This window comes from Tenrec ecaudatus, chromosome 12 (genome assembly GCF_050624435.1).
Source record: "Tenrec ecaudatus isolate mTenEca1 chromosome 12, mTenEca1.hap1, whole genome shotgun sequence".
In the NCBI taxonomy this organism is placed as follows: Eukaryota; Metazoa; Chordata; class Mammalia; order Afrosoricida; family Tenrecidae; genus Tenrec; species Tenrec ecaudatus.
In genome coordinates this window covers 31,415,207-31,433,264 of record NC_134541.1, presented here as the reverse complement: position 1 = coordinate 31,433,264, position 18,058 = coordinate 31,415,207, and the positions used below count along the sequence as shown (strand labels likewise).

Below are 18,058 nucleotides of genomic sequence, written 5' to 3'. Positions count from 1 at the left end.
TGTTGGAAGGTCGAAGGTACTGAAAAGACCCCGGATGAGCATCCCCTGTCTCCTAGACTTCCTTCTCCATTAGGTGTCTTGGGGGATCTGAGAGCTCTCTGGTCAAATAAGGGGAGAAAAATGTGGCTGAAAAGAAGCCCGCTGAGTCTGCTCACGGCAACATTTCCCCCACCTTTTGCACACCGGGGTGCTGCTGCCCTCAAGAAGAGGGACGCAAAACGCTGCTTCACGAAATGATTTGCCAGGGTTTGGGGAGTTTGTTCGTTTTGGTCTTAGAACCCTGAGCATCTCCCAGGGAAGTGCCCCCCCCACAGGAATTCACTCTCAATGGGGACTTTCACAGGACTGAGCTCCAGTAGAATCAAGGCATCGGTTCCATGCCCTGGGACTATAAGGAGGCCAAAGTCGCTTTCTCGGTCACCTGCACAGGAGCACCACACGGTGATGGTCTGGGGTTATGTCCATGAGACACACCTGTGTGAAGGGAGTGATGCAGCTCAACCTGCCAAGGGCGTCACAGCCTGACCACACCTCATCGGTGTCAGAAGCCGGTTTTATTTATTGCACAAGAGAGAGACGGAGCAGAGGTGAATGCTCTGGCCTTTTGCTTTCTGCTGGAGCTGGATCTTGCATCTGGTTCCTTGACCGCCTGGTGTGCTGCCTGCCGATCCCAGGAGCCTTTGGCTGACTGTGGATGGTGGATTCATCCAGCTGACTGTGGATCTTTGTCCACCAGCCTATGCCCCCTGCTATCTCAGCGTCCTCATCCAGCGTCCTGTTCATCAGCTTCCACGCATGAGCAGAAACCCGACTGGACTTGCCATCTCGTGACAGAAATCTCTTCCCACGGGTGACATGTACAAGTGGCACTGGTTCTGCTTCTCTGGAGAACCCGAATCTAACACAGACAACAATCCCCACCACCACCCCTCCCGCATGCCTAAGCCAGGCTGTTAAACGTTTATGTAACAGACTCCTTCAACAGATACTTCTGACTCCTCACCACGTGCCCTGTACCGATCTGGACCTGGCTCTCATTCTCTCAGGAGTGTCAATGAGGTGAGGGACGTGAGGAAACGCTTGGGCTGTGCAGTCAGACCAAATTCTGCTCCCATCCCTTGCCGGCTGTGTGACCTTGACATTAATACATCGACACTCACCCGGCATGTGCCATGTGTCAGGAGCGTGTTCGACTCACTAAGTCCTCCCTGCAAGCCCGTGTTCCGAGGCAGACCCTACTACCTTCCTGTTTTACAGAGACGTTCACTCGGTCACCCAAGATCACCCCCCTGGTCAGTGGTAGAGTGGACATCCCCAGGCAGTCAGGCCCCTGAGCCTGCCCACTCAACTCGATGGCCGTGGATTCTCTGCAGAGAGGCAGGCATCACCAGCTAGCTGCCCTTGTTTTTCCTGAGTTCCCTCCTCTTTCTTGACTAACAGAAAGTCAGCACTCTGCTGGGGACTGGCCGCCTGCAAGGAAGACTACAGCCCTTGGTCCCCTTGTCAAGTGCAAGGTCTGGTCCCTGGGCTGTGGCAACTCCCAGACAAGTGTGAGCTGTATTTTCTCAAGTTGAGGAGGCTCTCCCTGTGGTTGAGGCAACTCGTTGGGACCATGTAGGACAGGATGCAATGGGCCCTATGGGTTTCCAAGACTGTACCTGGTCCCCGCAGTTGAAAAGCTTGCTCAGGGCAGCTGGTGGATTTGAACTGCTGACTTTGTGGTTAGCAGCCCGACGTTTGTAACCTGCTATGCCAAATTCAGAGAGCTGGCTCACAGGCAAGCTTTCTCTCGGTGTCGACTCCAGAGAAGATCCTACCCAGTGGTCTTCATGGGCCGTGACGTGACCTTCCCTCGTCAGCAATTCTTTGCTTCTGTGTCTAATCTCTCTCTCTCTCCCCAATACTATCTCACTGTGTTTTGGTGAAAGTTTATGCAGAAGAGTCAGTTCCCATAGAACAATTTCTATGTGAACAACGTGGGGCAGTCTCTTTCATTGTGTCTGGGTTCTTTCCTCTCCGGGGCTCTAGTTTCCCTGCCCGTCTTCTCATCTTCCCTGAGGAGGAATTGTTGACCTCCTGGCTCTGCCAGCCGGGATACAGACAACGTGGCTCCCGCAGCTATCATGGACTGGGAGGCCCTCTGGGGAGCGAGCGGAAAGCATGAACGGCAGAGCAACCATAGAGGAGTTCAGGTCCCTAAGAGCATCTGCTGTCAACCAAGCATCCTAAACTTTGGGACTGACGACAATATTTTTTTCGTCTTTTGTTTTCCTAAAAAGCCAAGTTCACTGCCATTGAGTCCACGCTGACTCATAGTGCCCCCCTGTGGGTTTCCGAGGCTCTAACTGTTTACCGGAGTAGAAAGCTCAGTCTCTCTCCCACGGAGCTGCTCGTGGTTTCGAACTGCCGACCATGTAGGTTGCAGCCTAACAGTTATTACTGCACCACCAGGGCTCCTTCTTTTGTTTGTTTTTTTATTGGGGGGGGGACCCGTTCTTTATTATTTTTATTTATTTATCTTTCTTTATTAGTGTTATTAAGCCAGATTGAGAACAGGACATATAATGAGGCATATCATTGTTGGATCTTACTTAAAAGCTGAAAGATGTTTACTGATGTTTTATTGACTATGCAAAGACATCCAAGTATGTAGGTTATAATGAATTATGGATAACACTGTGCAGACTAGAACATTCCAGAACAATTCATTGGGCTCGTGTAAAACCTGTGCGTAACCCAAGGGAAGATGCTGTGAAAGGAGTGTGTCAGGGCTGTCTCCTTTTACCACACTCAGTCAGGATGCTGAGCAGAAAACTCCATACATTGGATCACTTGAAGAATGGCATGGTATTGGGACCGGAAGGAGGCTCGTTAACGGTGGATATACCGCTGAGAGTGAAGAGGGCCTTGTGTACTTGCCATACCTCCACACAGAAATCTTCACAACTGGACTAACAGACAACAGCGTGATAAACAGAGACTGAAGTTGGCATGGGGCTCACTTTGCTTGCATCCTCAAGGACCCGACACAGCAGTCAAGAAGTCAGGTGATAACGTGCATGGGGCAAATCTGCTGCAAAACATCTCTGTACCGTGTGACGAAGCAGAGGTCCTCTTGAGAACTAAGGGGTACCTGGCATCCCCCACGGTGTTTTCAACCACCACCTACGCGCGGGAAAGCTGGCAACGAATGAGGAAGATTGGAGAACTGACACCTGTGAATCATGGCGTTGGCAAAGACTGAGTCTACCACGAACTGCCAGAGGAACAACTCTGTCTCGGCAGAAGTACAGCTCGAATGCTCCATGGAAGTGAGGAGGAGAGATTTTGTCTCCTGTGCTTTGGGCACGTTATCAGGAGGGACCAGTTCCTGGAGAATGCCCTCCTGATTGGTAAAGTAGAGGGTGAGCCAAAGGAAGCAACAAAAAGGAAGACTCTCCACAAGATGGACCAGCACCGTGGCCGCAACCACGGGCTCAACTGTGGCAGAGCTGGTGCGGAGGACGTTGCGCAGGCCGGGCGGTGTTGGGTTCTGCTGGACACAGGGTCACGGTGAGTCAGAATTGGCTCGGTGGCCCTGACAGCCACAAAGAGCTTGAAGATCGCAGGATGGCAGGTCTTTCTCCCACGGAGCCACTGGTGGGTCAAACACCTTTCAAGTCAATTCATAGCCAAGTGCCCCCCAAAGCCACACCAACTCACTGCCATCAAATCAATTCTGACTCACAGGAGCCGGGTGGCATCCTGCATTACACGTTTGGGCTGCTAACCCTCTAGGACAGGGCAGAACGGACCCTGTGGGTTTCCCAGACTACATCTGAACGGAAGTTGAAAGCCCCATCTTTCTCCCGCAGAGTGACTGGTGGTTTCCAACTGCTGACCTTGAAGTTAGCAGCCCAACTTGTTACCACAGGCCACCGAGCAAGTGTTTATCATTGTCCACCAATGTGCTAAGCCCTGGGGCTCCACTCCTGACCCTGGAAACTCATGGTCTAGGAGTTGTGGTGACCCACCCCCCCCAACCATAACATTACTTTTGTTACTACTACATCACTGTTATTTTGCTACTCTTATGACTCGAGCGACCCCTGTGAAAGGGTCGTCCGACCCCCCAAAGGGGTCTCGACCCACAGGTTGAGAACCACTGGTCTCGGGGGCGAGGTGAACACAATGACATGGGGAAATCAGCCATCTCTCTGGCATCTGAGAAACGAAGATTGGAACAAGAAGTCCGATAGATCCAACTGCTGAGGACCATCTGAGGGGGCATCGGACTTAGGTGTGATCCTGGACAGCCGTTAAAAAAGTGCTTAGGTGGGGGGGGAGGGGAGGATTGCTATTGTCAAGTACGACCCTGACACGTGGTGGCCCCCAGAGTGCACCACAGACCCAAGTGTGGCCGGGTCCTGCAGCACCCACGGCTGGGAGCCATGGAGTCTTCATTGGCTCGTGTTTTGGAAGGAGATAGCCAGACCTTTCTTCTGAGCCTCGCTTATTCTGGAAGCTGGATGGAAACCTGCTCAGTATTTTAGGTTTAGTGTGTCATAGGTTGTCTCTGCCTCCAGCCACCAAGGGAAAACAACAACAACTATGTGTCAACCTGGTGGGCGGGGCCACAGTTCTTGGGGGTCTGGGCACCCTTGTAATGATGTGACATTATGTAACAGTAGTACCACAGGTGGGTGGGTGGCTTTCATCAACAAATTGATTTTCCTACAGGTTAGGAGGCTACAAGTCGGAATTTTGGCTCTGTCTCTCTCTCTCTCTCTCTCTCTCTATCTATCTATCTATCTCTTTCTCTCCCTCTTGGTTCCAGGGGAAGGTCCTTGGGGATCCGGATAGCACCGCATCTATCCCCACCCATCTCTGCTGGCCTAAGGTACTCCAGCCATTTTTTGGTGAACTTGCCCTACATTAATCCTAACTCATTAGCAAAACAAATGCCCCCCAAAATAAACAAATAAAACTCACCTGCCACTGAACTAATGAGGACTCATAGTGACCCATAGTGACCCTATAGGACAGAACTGCCCTCATGAGTTTCCAAGGCTGTACCTCTTTTTATGGGAGTTGAAAGCCCCGTCTTTCTACCAAGGAGCGGCTGGTGGTTTCCAATGCTGACCTTGTAGTAAGCAGCCCAACATGTAACCACTGTGCCACCGAGGATCCTTTGAAACAGCTGCTGGTCCGCACAAAAATCCCCTGGGAGGGAGTTGTGCGGTGAAGCGGAATGACTTGGTAGGTTCTTCTATCGTAGTCTTTGAAACACCTGCTAGGTGTCTGGGGGCACGGTAATAAGGTGCAGCGGCCCCTAATGAGAGGAGTGGACAGTTTGCCATTCCTCTGGGTCCCAAGCAAGCGCCCTCAGAAGCAGGAACAGAGAATCCCATGCGCACCAACAAAGCAGAGCAGGCGAGGTCCCTGTGTGGAGCCCTTGTGGCAGCAGAGCCCTGAGACCGAGGACCGAGGGCTTCCCAGGCCAGAGGGCAATAAAGCTGGGTCGGACAGGAGATGGGCTTGCTGATTGTGGTGCCTCTGGGTATTTTTCAGGGCTAACACAGTTTTTTGTTTAACACTTACCCAGACAGGGCCAAGGCCAGGGAGCCACGTGGCTTTAATGTTAACTTCCCTACGAAAGCCCATCATTGTGAAAATTGTGAGTTCTGGGTGACCACTACTGCAGATTAAGGAACGCAGCGGAGGAGCAGCGTGCCCTGGGAAGGACGGTTGGTGTCCGAATAGGGTAAAGAGGCTGGGAGGGAGACGCCTGTCTGGCCTTTGCCTCATAAGATCAGCCTGGGCCTGGTGTGAAGTTGGATTCTCCCAGTGTGAGGCCGGAGGAGGTCAGGCGTGGCCCCCAGGCTGGGTCTTCGGTGACATAGGTACTGCTGTGTTCCCCGTCCCTAGAACTGTGACTGCGGCTGCACACAGTAGGCGCTCCCCCCATATTTGGAGGCTGAATGAATGGCAGAGGCGCTTGTGATGAGAAGTCCTCCAGCAACATAAGCGGGGGACGAGAGAGCCCTGGTGGGATGGTGGTTGCACGTTGGACTGTTAGCTGCAAGGAAGGTCAGCAGTTCAAAACCACCAGCCGCTCTGCGGGAGGAAGATGAGGCTTTCTACTCCTGTGAAGAATTATAGTGTGGGCAGGGTGGTAAAGGGGAGCTGATGTCAAGGAGTTCAAGAAGGAAAATAATGTTTTGGAGTGGATGGTGGTAGCGATTGTGAAATACTGCTTGATGTGATTGAACTGTGGGATGATACGGTATCTGTACTAATTCCCAATAACATGGTTTTGAAAAGAATCACAATCTCAGAAACCCACAGGACAGGTCTACCCTGTCCTGTACGGTCAGTAGGAGTTGGAATGGACTCAATGAACGTGAGAATGTTGAGAAGGGGCGCAGAAAGGTGGCCGAGTAGTAAGTACACACAGCGGAGCCCTTGAGCACTCGTCAAAAGGCTGGCAGTGGTCAGCAGAAAGACCTGGCCAACACAGCACCAACGACCTTGCCCTCAGGGCCACTCTGCTCTGCGCCCACGGGGGAGCTCCTAGGGTGCCGATGGGTCAGAGGGGTAGGTGCTGTCGGAGGCTGAGGGGTCAGAGGTGACCAGAGTTCTACAGGAAGTGAGAGAAGCCATGGGGATATCTGAGGACAGAAGGTGACAGCAGAGGTTTGCTCAAGGAACAGTGGAGGCCACTGTGACTGGAGCCAAGTGAGAGACAAGGAATGAGGCCCTTTTGTGGCTCGGAAAGTGACAGGAGCCCCTCCCTGTCACTGCACCAGGACCAACACAGAGAGTGCTGCCTGCGCCCAGGGCCAGCCCCTGACTCCCGTAACAACACCAAGACCTCCCATTCGCCATGCCCTGGTTTTAATGGCATAAACCCACAGAGCTTAAACGCACTGCCGTCGAGTCGATGCCAACTCATAGCAGCCCTGTAGGGCAGGGTAGAACTGCCCCTGTGGGTTTCTGAGACTGCCACTCTCTGCGGGGATAGAAAGCCCTGTCTTTCTGCCGAGGAGCAGCTGGTGGTATCGAACTGTGGACCTTTCGTATCACAGCCCAATGTGTAAGCACTACGCCTCCAGGGCTCCATTCGCCAGCCCAGGGAACTATTATTATCCCCAGTTTTCATGAGAGGAAACGGAGACCCCCAGAGGCAGCAAATCCTGGGCCGGAATCGGGTCTGTCTGATGCCAGACCCTGAGTGGCTGCGACCACATTGTCCTGGAAGTCTTTGTTTACAACCCGCCTTCCCCTGGGCTGCAGAAGGCAGGCAGCTCATTCATGGTTTTATTTTACTCCCAGAGTCCCCTGGGTCAAAGCTGCCAGCGAGGGAATGAATGAAAGAGTTTATGGAGCAAGCCCTGGCCCCCACCTCCTGCCCGGCTCAAGCCTTGCTTGGAATCTCAAGGTTTAGCAGGGGTGGGGAAGGGGCCAGAGCAGAGGAATTTCAAGGAGGCTTGGGGGGGGGGGGCAGGGGAGGGGCGAGAAGTGGAAGAAAGTGAAAGTGTAGGGAGCCCTGAGCCCCTGTGAGGAGGCGCAGACAGAGGAGGAAATCTCCTGGTCATAATTCATCAGTGCAGGAAGCAGCAGCCTGGCCTGGGGCTGCATGTGAGGCAAGGCCTGCAGGGAGGGGGCTGCTCAGCCTCCCCCTCCTCCCCACCGAAGCCCAGCCTGGCCCAGGTAATGGTTACATGGGGGGGTTGGGGGAGTAGGAGTGGAAAGGAAGCCAGGTGTAGGAAGAGGCTTTCTCTGCAGACAGGAAAGCCTGAAGATTTAAAGGGCGGCCCTCCCAACAGGCAAGGGAACCGCCTCAGACATGGTCACCTCCCACCCTGCTGCCCCGCAGCCTCCGCCCCTTCTGGCCTGGGTCAGGGAACTCAGGGAAGCTCACATAGCAGCTGGGTGCATCTTAGAGAAAACCGAGGCCCAGGAAGGGAGAGGGAGAGGAAAGAACCTAGAACCAGCTCTTCTCCAATTCCAGGGCCCACTCTACTCCAGAGGCATGTGAGCTGATGAGAACGTTATTTTCAAGGACAACTGCATGCTGGCTTGGTCAACTTCCGGAACAGGGCCAGGAAGTGGGCACTGGAGACGGCGATCCCACTAGCAGCTAGCCACACTCAGAAGTTCTTCCCAGGGGCTCTGAGGGTGGGAGGAGGGAACCAGGGTCAGGCTGAACCATCTAAGGCAATGGTTTTCAACCTTCCTAATGCCTGATGCCGTGACCCTCTAATACAGTTCCTCGTGTTGTGGTGACACCCCCCCCCAACCATAACATTATTTTCATTGCTTCATCATCACTGTCATTTTGCTACACTTATGAATTGGGCGACCCCTGTGAAAGGGTAGGTCAACCACCCCACCCCCCAAGGGGTCGGCACCTTCTCTGAAGGGAAGAACAGTTGAGCATTGAGGGACACCTGTGAACGTGTGTGCGTATGAATATGTGTATGTATAAATGTGTAGGCTTTTCAGGAGAGGAACAGCAGGAAGCTGTGCCCTCAGCCCTGCTCAGGTGGTAAGAGTACCGTACTGCATCGATCAAGCAAGGAGTCGTCCAGGACCTCAGTGGGGTGCAGTAAAAAAACCCAGCCCGGTGTCTAGCACGCAGTAGGACCTCAACCAAGAGGTCAGCTCCGCCAGCGCCAGGAGTTTGCTTTGTTCCTGCCTGGATCCTCAGGACCGTGCTTGGCGCACAGGAGGAATGTAACAGATCCTTTGGTGAGAAGATGACTGAATGGTGCGGTGTGTGTTCTGCTTCGCTTTGTTTCTACAGCGTGGCCACCCGAAGGTAAACCCACTGCCCTCGAGACATTCCGACCCACAGCCACCTTCTACAGAGTTTCCGAGACTAAATCTTCCCGGGAACAGGTCGCTGGCGCCCACCTTCTCTCCGGGAAAGAGCCGGCGGTGTGAACCGCGAACTCACGGCTGGCAGCCCAAGGCCTAGTTCACCGCACGGGGTAATTCTTATTTGGAGAGAAAATCGCTTTTTTCCAAGGTATTCCCTGCACATCATCTCCCGCCTTTACAAAAGGCAGGTTCCTGGGCCCCGTCCGTGAGCTGCTGAGTCAGCATGCTGGCGAGCAGGACCTCTATAAAGTCCCACACGCCTCCTGGTCCCCAATTCTTCATGCACCCGCCAACTGTACGACCTCCGCGGTAGGATGGGAGGGTGGGAACACCCGAGCTGCCCGTTTCTGGGTCACCAGGCTACCCGAGGTTCCCTAGAAGGGAAAGGGCCCTGCCTGGCGTCTCCCCGCAGGGCTTTAAGGACTAGGAGACCAGAAGCTTGATCCACAGCAAGCTGGGCGCACTCCGGTCCCCCCAACCCATCCGATCTCGGGTATTTGATCTTGATGAGCCCAGAGAGGATCTCCGAGGCTTTGGGTGGATCACCAGCTCCCGGGGCCGCTTTCAACCTGGAAGCCGGGGATGGTGGGCGCGTCCCCATTGGCCCAGACGCGGCGGGCGCCTTCCCATTGGCCCTGGTGGCGCCCCCCGCCCCCAAGCGGGGCGGCTTCCCGCTTGGCCCCTCCCGCGGCTATAAGGCGGCGGCCCGCGGGGCGGTGGGAGCGCTCCGGAGCGCACTGCGGGGCGCGGGGAACGCAGGGCCGCGGCGCAAAAGGGACCCAGCGGGCGCCCATGGCGTTCGCGCTGCTGCGCCCCGTCGGCGCGCACATGCTCTACCCAGACGTGCGGCTGCTAAGCGAGGACGAGGAGAACCGCAGCGAGAGCGACGGGTCAGACCAGTCCTTCGGCTGCTGCGAGGGCCTGGAGGCGGCGCGGCGCGGGCCGGGCCCCGGGGGCGGGCGGCGGGCGGGCGGCGGCGGCGCGGGCCCCGTGGTGGTGGTGCGGCAGCGGCAGGCGGCCAACGCGCGGGAGCGGGACCGCACGCAGAGCGTGAACACGGCCTTCACGGCGCTGCGCACCCTCATCCCCACCGAGCCGGTGGACCGCAAGCTGTCCAAGATCGAGACGCTGCGCCTGGCGTCCAGCTACATCGCGCACCTGGCTAACGTGCTGCTGTGGGGCGACGCGGCCGACGACGGGCAGCCGTGCTTCCGAGCCGCCGGCGGGACCAAGGGCACGGCCGCTGCCCCCGCCGACGGCAGCCGCCAGCCGCGTTCCATCTGTACCTTCTGCCTCAGCAACCAGCGGAAAGGGGTCAGTACGCGGGGGGGGGGGGGGGCGGGGGGGCAGGGGGGGCCGGGGCCCAGGGCCGGGTGGCAAAAAGAGCTGATGCCCCAGAGACGTGGAGGGGAGGCTGAGTGGGCTTCGTGGAAGTGCGGCACCCGGGGCTCCCGATCTTAGCGCCCTCCGAACAGGAGAAGTGCAGGGGAGTCAGGTCACAGGTCTGGTCTGGCTGCAGCGAGCTGAGTGCACGCTGGTCCCCACTCCTCACCCCCTCCCCCCATCTGATCTCGGATCTTGAGATTGGATTGAGACTGTTCATTGAGCGACGTGGCTCAGCTGAACGTGTGCTTCGGGTACCCCGCAAACACACACTTGTTCAGCGAGAATCTGCCATCCTTTATCGGGCTCTGTGCTTGGCGCCTCCCTTGCCCTTTCATTTACTTCCCCAAGAAACTTAAGAGACACTTAGTCCTTCTGCCGTAATCCTCCCCCCAACCCCCTCACCCACCTCCATTGTACTCAGCTGGGAAGCCCGGTGCAGGCACGGGCTTGGCTGCGTTCTCTGTCCTGAGCCCTAACCCAAGGGTAGGCGACCAAGCAGAAAGGTTAGGGTCCCTTCCTGCTCTGAACAGGAGTTTGAGCTCACCAGCTGCTGAGCAGGAAGGGGGTCCCCTGAGGGTATGCAGCCCCAAGAGGGTCCGGGGCCACTGGTAGGGGCCTGGGAAGAAAGAAAAGGGGAGAAAAAAAAGCTCACTGCCATCTAGTCCACTCTAACTCATAGTGACCCTACAGGACAGGGTAGAACTGTCCCTGAGGGTTTCTGAGACTGTCACCCTCTATGGGAGTAGAAAGCCTGTGTTTCTCCCAGGGTGCTGGGCATAGCTAGAGTTGAGCTGTGGCTAAGGGGGTCAGCTGGACACCCTCGGGATGACTGGAGCTGGGCAGCATCATGCGCTGACCCCAAGGTCAGTTGAAAGCTGTTGCCCCCTTACTGGGTCCAGGGAGCCTGCAAGCCTCAGCCTGTGTGTCTGACATGGTCTCTACCTGCCCTGATGACGCCTATCTGTGTGACCGCTTGGGATGGCAGCAGCTGCCTTTTAAGCTAGGGAAACGGAGACCGAAAGTGATGGAGCATGGGGAGTGCTGTTGGAGAGAGGCTCCCCTACACTCCCCACCCCAAGTCTGTGGTTCTCAAGGCTGCCTGAGGTCCCCTCTCTGAGTGTCTGTGTCCTGAGGTGGCCTCTGTGTCCTAACTGACTCCCCATCCTGGCCTGTCACCCCCATGGCGGCCTCCATTTCCATAAACCAGCCTCCTTAGGCTCTGGCTTGCACCCACTCTAGGGCACTGCTGCTTCCAGCTGTGACTCCTGTCAGTCCCCACTCGGGCATGCAGGGCCAGCAGTGCAGGGCCAGCAGGGTCTTGTTATCCCTGAGCCACCTCCCACCACTTCGCTCAGGTGACTGAGCGCACACCCAGGGAAAGCCTTGGTCCCTACCCACCACTGTCTCCAGCTCACGGGACTACATCAGGGTTCTGTGGTGTGACCATCGAGGAGGGAGCCCAAGGGACTGCAGGCCAGATAAAGCCCCTGACTGGAGGTGAAAGCTGGCAGGGCCTCTGGGCTACATGCTCCCAGCATGCTTAGGACTGGAGGTAGACCAGAGGGCAAGGCGAGGTTCTAGAAGCAGAGCCACGAAGCCCCAAGTCAGAAAATGTGACCTAAAAAGGAAAACTGCTGAAGGTGGCAGGAGCATAGTGGGGGCGGGAGGCCAGTGAGGACAGCCACCGTAATCCCTCTGAGCTCTGGTCCCCATGCATGGTTATTGTTCATGTTCTCAACATTGGGGAAAGAGTTTCTGTGGTCCTCTCCATCTGCTGAGCGTCATCGGTCCACAGGCACACATCCAAGGACGGAGGCAGGATTCGAACACAGGTCCGCCTGCCTTGTAGGGAGTGGGAAAGGTGGCTGTGGGAGGGCCTAGAGGAGAGGACATGTCTGCCCCGTGCCCATACCCCTGAGAAGTAGACTGGGGGGCTTCTCTGCACGCCTCAGCTCACAGGATCTTGTCTGCTCCTGGTTGCCCCCTGGGATAAGTCTGTGAGACTAAGAACCCATCCAAATTTGGCCTCAAAACCCAGGCGCGCAACCTCATAGTCTGCCCTGGGGGTCAGCGCTCCGCGAGGGACACTCCTGGCTAGCACCGGCCCCTTGAAAACTCAACTAGAAAAAGACTGGTTGTCTTGGGGAATCCTGAGTGGGCTCTGAGCTATCTATTTATCCCCTCACTGCCTCCTTCCCACTTTGGCTGGTGTGGAGTTGGGGGTCCCCCTAGAAACTGTTCCCTGTAGCATCTTCCTGTTTCAGTAGGGATTCGTTATGGCCACTTGTGGTAAACCTAGGAAAAGGAGTTCTTGTCTCTGCCCTGATTTCCTGTGTATCTCCTGGAGGTGGAGGCTGAACCAGACCCTCTTGTGAGGCTCTCCCTCCCTGCTGGGTGGACCAGCTATGGGTGTGGAGGTAGCATAGAAGGATGGGAGGGTGAGGAGCCACTGTCACCAGACACTGTTGGTGCTAGTGCCTGAGAACCTGGAGCACTCACTGTGGGCTGGCACTGTGCTAAGGGTGTCAGTAGCATTGTCTTATGATCCTCACGCTGCCTCCACTGTACAGATCGGGAGTGGAGGGCCAGTGAGGTGAACTCCTGGTTGTGGGCAGAGCTGTGTGGATCCAACACCAGAGCCCAACCACCGGGCTTCCCAGAAACACAGGGCGCTGAGTACTTAAGGGACCAAGGAGCACAGGGGCCTGGTTAGGACCTTTATGGAGCCCTCTTGATATTGGTCTCACTTTGACAACGGCATCCACATCTGGCCAGCGCCTTGGGGCAACAGGGAAAGTCATTTTGTGCCCGGTTCGTAACTGAAGCAAGTGAGGTCTGGGGAGTTACATGGACCCAGTGTCCTCCTGGAAGCTGGGCCTCCAGGCGATCTGCAGACTTGGAGTGGAGGTGGCGTCTCCCTGGCCATGAGGACTCAGAGTGAAGGGTGGGAAGCCAGTGTTCTAACCCCCACCTCAGCACTGCCCCTCCATCACCCTCCATCCTTCATCCGCCTCGCTCAGCCCCTTCAGTCAGAGCTTGTCTGAGAAGCCCAAGCCCCAGGCTCTGCTGGGACCAGTAGCCTCAGCTCTCAAAATAGCCCAGCCTGTGAATGAACATGCTGTCCCCAGCGGGAGAGCCTCCGGGGAGGCTGGGCCCACATCTGGATGTATCTGCCCCAACCTGGGCCCCAGAGTGAAGGGGGCGGGCGTCAAAGGGCAGGGGGCAGAGCTCCCAGATGGTCAGCGGTCTATCTCATTGGGCTGAGAGCAGGCTTGTCCCTTCGTTTCCTACCAGGCTCCCGGGAGAGGACTAGGTAAAATAGTGGGTTGAGCCCATCTGACCCAAGTTTCCCAGCCAGCTCTTTGACCAACTAGCAGGTCGCCTGCAGGCCCCTGGGCTCAGCTGCTCGGGATGCGCTTGTGTGTGTGACCTCTCTGGTTGACAGGAAAAATCTCACGTGGCATCCCTGGGAATATGATCTGGTTGGTGGGGACAGCTCCCCTGCAAGTAAGGGGCTGGTGGCTTCGGGGGCTGTTGTCCTTAGCTCAGCATCCAAACCTGCCAGGGCCTGGGCTGGGGCTAGGGCTCAGAGTAAGAGAACTTTTTTTGGTCTGCCACCTTGTAAGCTTCCAGCCTGAGAAGGAAAGATGCCAGACCTGGCTTCCCTTTCTGATTTTGTCCCCATGGAATGCCCCCCAAACAGTGGTCAGTGTTAAGGGGACCACAGAAGTAAGAGACACCGTTTGTGGAAGACACAAACAGAGAGAGGGGTCCTGTCAGAAGAAATACCCTGGGTGAAGGGGACAGGGGACAAAACTCACTGGTAGCCCTATAGGACAGGGTAGAATGCCCCCTGTGGGTTTCCAAGACTGCAGCTGTGTATGGGAATAGAAAGCCTCATCTTTCTCCCAAGGAGCAGCTGGTGGCTGCAAACTCTCAACCTCACAGATCACAGCCCAGCTGGTGACCACTATGCCAACACCAGGGCTCTTGGGTGAAGTCAAGGAAGCCAGAGATGACAGTCTGGTTTTGAAGAATCAGTCCTCCTGGGAGGATGGTCTGGCCGAGGAGACTCCTGCTCTTTGACATAAAAGATGATGCTTGCAAATATATTGAATTTTGTAATGATTTTAAGAGGCAATAAATCACATGGGGGGAGAAATGGAAAAGGCATAAAAGTACATAGAAGAAAGTCATCCTTCTCCCTGCCCCCACCACTGTGACCTGCCACCCTGCCTCTCGGTCACTGAATGCCCCTCCCCTGAGGAAACCCGTTAGCAGTTTCCTGTGTACCCTTCTCAGAGAGTCTTGGGACACAGGGCCATCAGGCAGTTCTGCACCTTGCTGTTGTCCGGCCTTGGTCGATGTTATCTCAGCGGCCCTTCCCTATCAGGCCAGAAAGCCCTTCCTCTGCTCCCTGCTGCAGAAACATTGCTCTGTGCCCGGGCCGTGGTTTATTTGTGCCCTCTTGCCAGTGTTCCCTGGGACCAGCGTTCCCTGGGACCTAATGGCCCCTCTCAACACCTTTCTCTCTCCCTTCCTCCCTGCACAGAGTGGCCGTCGTGAGATGGGCAGCAGCTGCTTGAAGGGGAGGGGCGTGGCTCCCCTTCGAGTACCCCGGAGATGAGCACCAGTCCTGGCAGCATTTGAATCCATCCAAGCAAAACCCTGAAGGCGGAGGCCGGAAGCCGGCACTGGCTGGATAGGGGAGAAGACCCCAGGAGCCGAGCCCACCCTGCTCTTACGTAGGAACCAGGGGACAATGGCCTGGGCTCTTGCCTCTCTGGGCAGGGCCCCTGGGACAGCCTGATCCCAGCCTGCAGAGCTGTGAGGAGCTGCCCAGCGGCGCCAGGCTCCAGCTGATCAGAGACAAGGCAGAGCTTTGGGGGAAACAGAGACTGTTGAAGGAGGCTGTGTGTACATGGCTGTGTGGGGGTGTGTGTGCATGTGTGAGAGAGAAAGAGAGAGAAGTGGTGGGTTTAAAATAAAAAGATATTTTTAAATAAAAGACATTCCCAACTGAGGAAGGGAGGGGCCTGGGGACCTGGTGGGTCATAGGGGACCCTGGACCTAGAAACAGTCAAAGCTGCCATACTGTGCCCGCGAGGATGGTAGGGGGAGGGGGGCCCAGCTTAAGTTTAGTTGTTTTTGAACAAGGACAACGTCCAGTCACATGGGTCAAATGCCAAAGGTCCAAGGGCGTCAAGTGTGAGCACTCCCTGTCCTCCAGCCGCCAGCTTGCCCGCAGCGGCAGCCACCCTGACAATAAGGAAGTGTGGGGCCGGACGTGGGTGTTCTTTTTCTCCCGCTGGTCACACGGTGTACACCCTTTTCTGTTCCTTGCTGGTTTCTTTGTTTGTGTTTACCCCTTGACAGTCTATCCAAAGCAGTACATAAAGGGTGCCCTCCTGTCTTTAGTACCTGCCGATTCTACTTTCTGCATATGCCAGGCATGGCCTGTCCCCTAGACTGAACATGGTGTCCCCTGCTCTCGCAGAGGCCACCAACCCACTGCCATCGAGTCAGTGCCGATGCTCAGTAGCCCCACAGGGCAAAATAGAACTGCTCCTTTAGGTTTCCACAACGGTAAACTGCTAGCCAGCTTCCTTGTTCCCCTGCAGAGCAGCTGGTGGGTTCAAACCACTGACCTTGACGTTAACAGCCAATTGCTTAACCCACTCTGACACCTGAGCTCTGTAGAGGCTACCTATACATGCCCCTTTTCACATGGGCACATAAATTTAATGCCCAGTGGAGTGTTTCTAGCAGCCTGCTGAGCACCTAGGAGCCCTGGGTGAGGGGTTGGCTGCTCGCCGCAGGGTCAGCCGTTCCTCTCAGGCACCCCCTCGATGTGCCCCTGTGGCCAGCCTGTGGGGTGACACTCTTAAGCCTGTTTCAGCTGAGGGGACTTGGGGGATCACCACTGGTGGATCTGAAGCCTGCCCACTATGAAAGCCTAAAACGGGCTCCATCCTCCGCCCCCTCACTGCCAATGGAGTCAATTACCATGTGGAGCCGCCTGTTGGACAGAGCAGAAACGGCCCCTGCCATTTGGAAGGCTGCAAATCTCAATGGCAGCAAACCGCCTCGTCTTCTCCCCAAGGAGCAACTAGTGGGTTAGAACTACTGACCTTTTAGGGAGATTAGTGATCCCCCTGGTGCTTCACCCACTGTACCACCTGGGCTCCCTCCCTCTGCCCTGGAGCTGGAGCTGCCCAAATGGAGCCCAGCCCTAATTTCTCTCCCAACCGCCCTGGGAGGTGGGGGGGTGGGGGTAGTCGGTGTTCCTGCCAGTTGACAGATTGCACCAGGAGTGGGATGGGGCAGCCCAGGGGTGGAGCCGTCTTTGGCCCTTTCTGGCTGGGCTCTGTCCCTGGGAAGCCAAGGCCTGAGGAATTCAGAAGGCTGGAGGGAGGGAAGGCGTGGGAAACCCCCCGGAGCGGCCAGGCCTTTGCTCAGCTGTGTTCATGTACCTGCTTGAAAATGCACCGAACACCTGTTACTAACTGAAGTCTCGGTTGGGTCCCCTCAGCTCTGCCAGCTCACCGCATTCAACCCTCCAAGGACCGTGCCTGAAGCAGAGCTGCACAGTCTGCAGATCAGCAGATGATCATGCACTTGCTGGGAGCCAGGCACCATGCCAGACCCAGAGGGGGAGAACAGGGCCCGCCCAACCTGCCTCCCACACAACAACAGAGGCCCAGGGAGCGTCAGGGAGCCCCCTGAAGGGCCATGCAGGTTGGCTCAGCCCCACTGGTATGAGACCAGAAGGAAGAAGGGCTCCCCAGGGCCAGGGGTCCCCGCCCTGGAGAGCATTCCAAGTGCCCTCCGCCTTGCTTCCCTTGGGGCCTGGCCTATCCTGTATCCCAGCCCAGCCAGGTCGCCTATTTGGGAGCTATCTGATTAGAAAAGCACATTGCACTCAACAGCGCCTGCGCTGGTGCAGGTACTGGCTGCCCCTGGCTGAGCACAGGACCGGATGATGGCCCGCCTGTGGCAGAATGCCTGGGAGTGGGCGCAGGGCAGACACTTGGGAGCTCTGAGCTGGAGGCCCGCTTCCACCACCAGTTAAGCTGGGCTGACACCCGAGAAGGTGCTTGACCCCTCTGGGTCTCCCTCTATCTTCACTCTTCCCTCTCTCTCCATCCAGCCAGTGCTGTTGGGACCAAAGGTGAATTCTTTGCATCATTTTGCTAAAGACCTGTTCATAGGCCAGTGATACGTCTGATACATATTTCAAGTTCATTCCGATAAATAATTCAGGTACTAAATGGCATGCAATGAAAAGTATGTTCTTCCTACTCCGTTTTCAAGGCAATTACTGTTAGCAGTTTCCTGTGGGTCCTTCCAGAAGTGCTTTCTACTGATGGCTTGTCTTGTTTTGTTGGGGGGGAAGGGAGGACGGCAATAAAACCATAGGTTTCTCTGCTTATATTTTCACACATTGCAAAAATATGACCCATCCCAAAGACAGCCGCAGGTTAGCGCTGTAGCTCTGCAGAGTTCTTGTGAGACACGTCCCCCTCCCCCAGAAATAAGGAGTTCAGGTGGCATAGCGGGTTGACGTCAAGGTTGGTATTTCGAAGCCACCAGCCACTCCAAGGGAGAAAGAAGAGACTTTCTACTCCTGTAAAGAGTTACAGTCTGGCAGAGGCAGTTTGACTCTGTCTTCTAGGGTCGCTATGAGCCAGAATTGACCCAAATGACAGTGAGAGGGGATTTAAAACTTCAGAAGGGACCAGTCTCTGGAACACAGACACTGTGCTTGGTAACCAATTGACAAGAAGAGGAAGACCCTCAGCAAGAT

General features: G+C 55.9%; 1 protein-coding gene across 1 annotated transcript; it reads left to right on the top strand.

The window, feature by feature from the left end:
- Positions 1–9,657: 9,657 nt before the first annotated feature.
- TCF15 (transcription factor 15) lies at positions 9,658–14,878 on the top strand. The gene is made up of 2 exons (XM_075528347.1): positions 9,658–10,179; positions 14,804–14,878. Exons 1-2 carry the CDS (start codon positions 9,658–9,660, stop codon positions 14,876–14,878), a joined length of 597 nt encoding a protein of 198 aa, XP_075384462.1.
- The last annotated feature ends 3,180 nt before the right edge of the window (positions 14,879–18,058 follow it).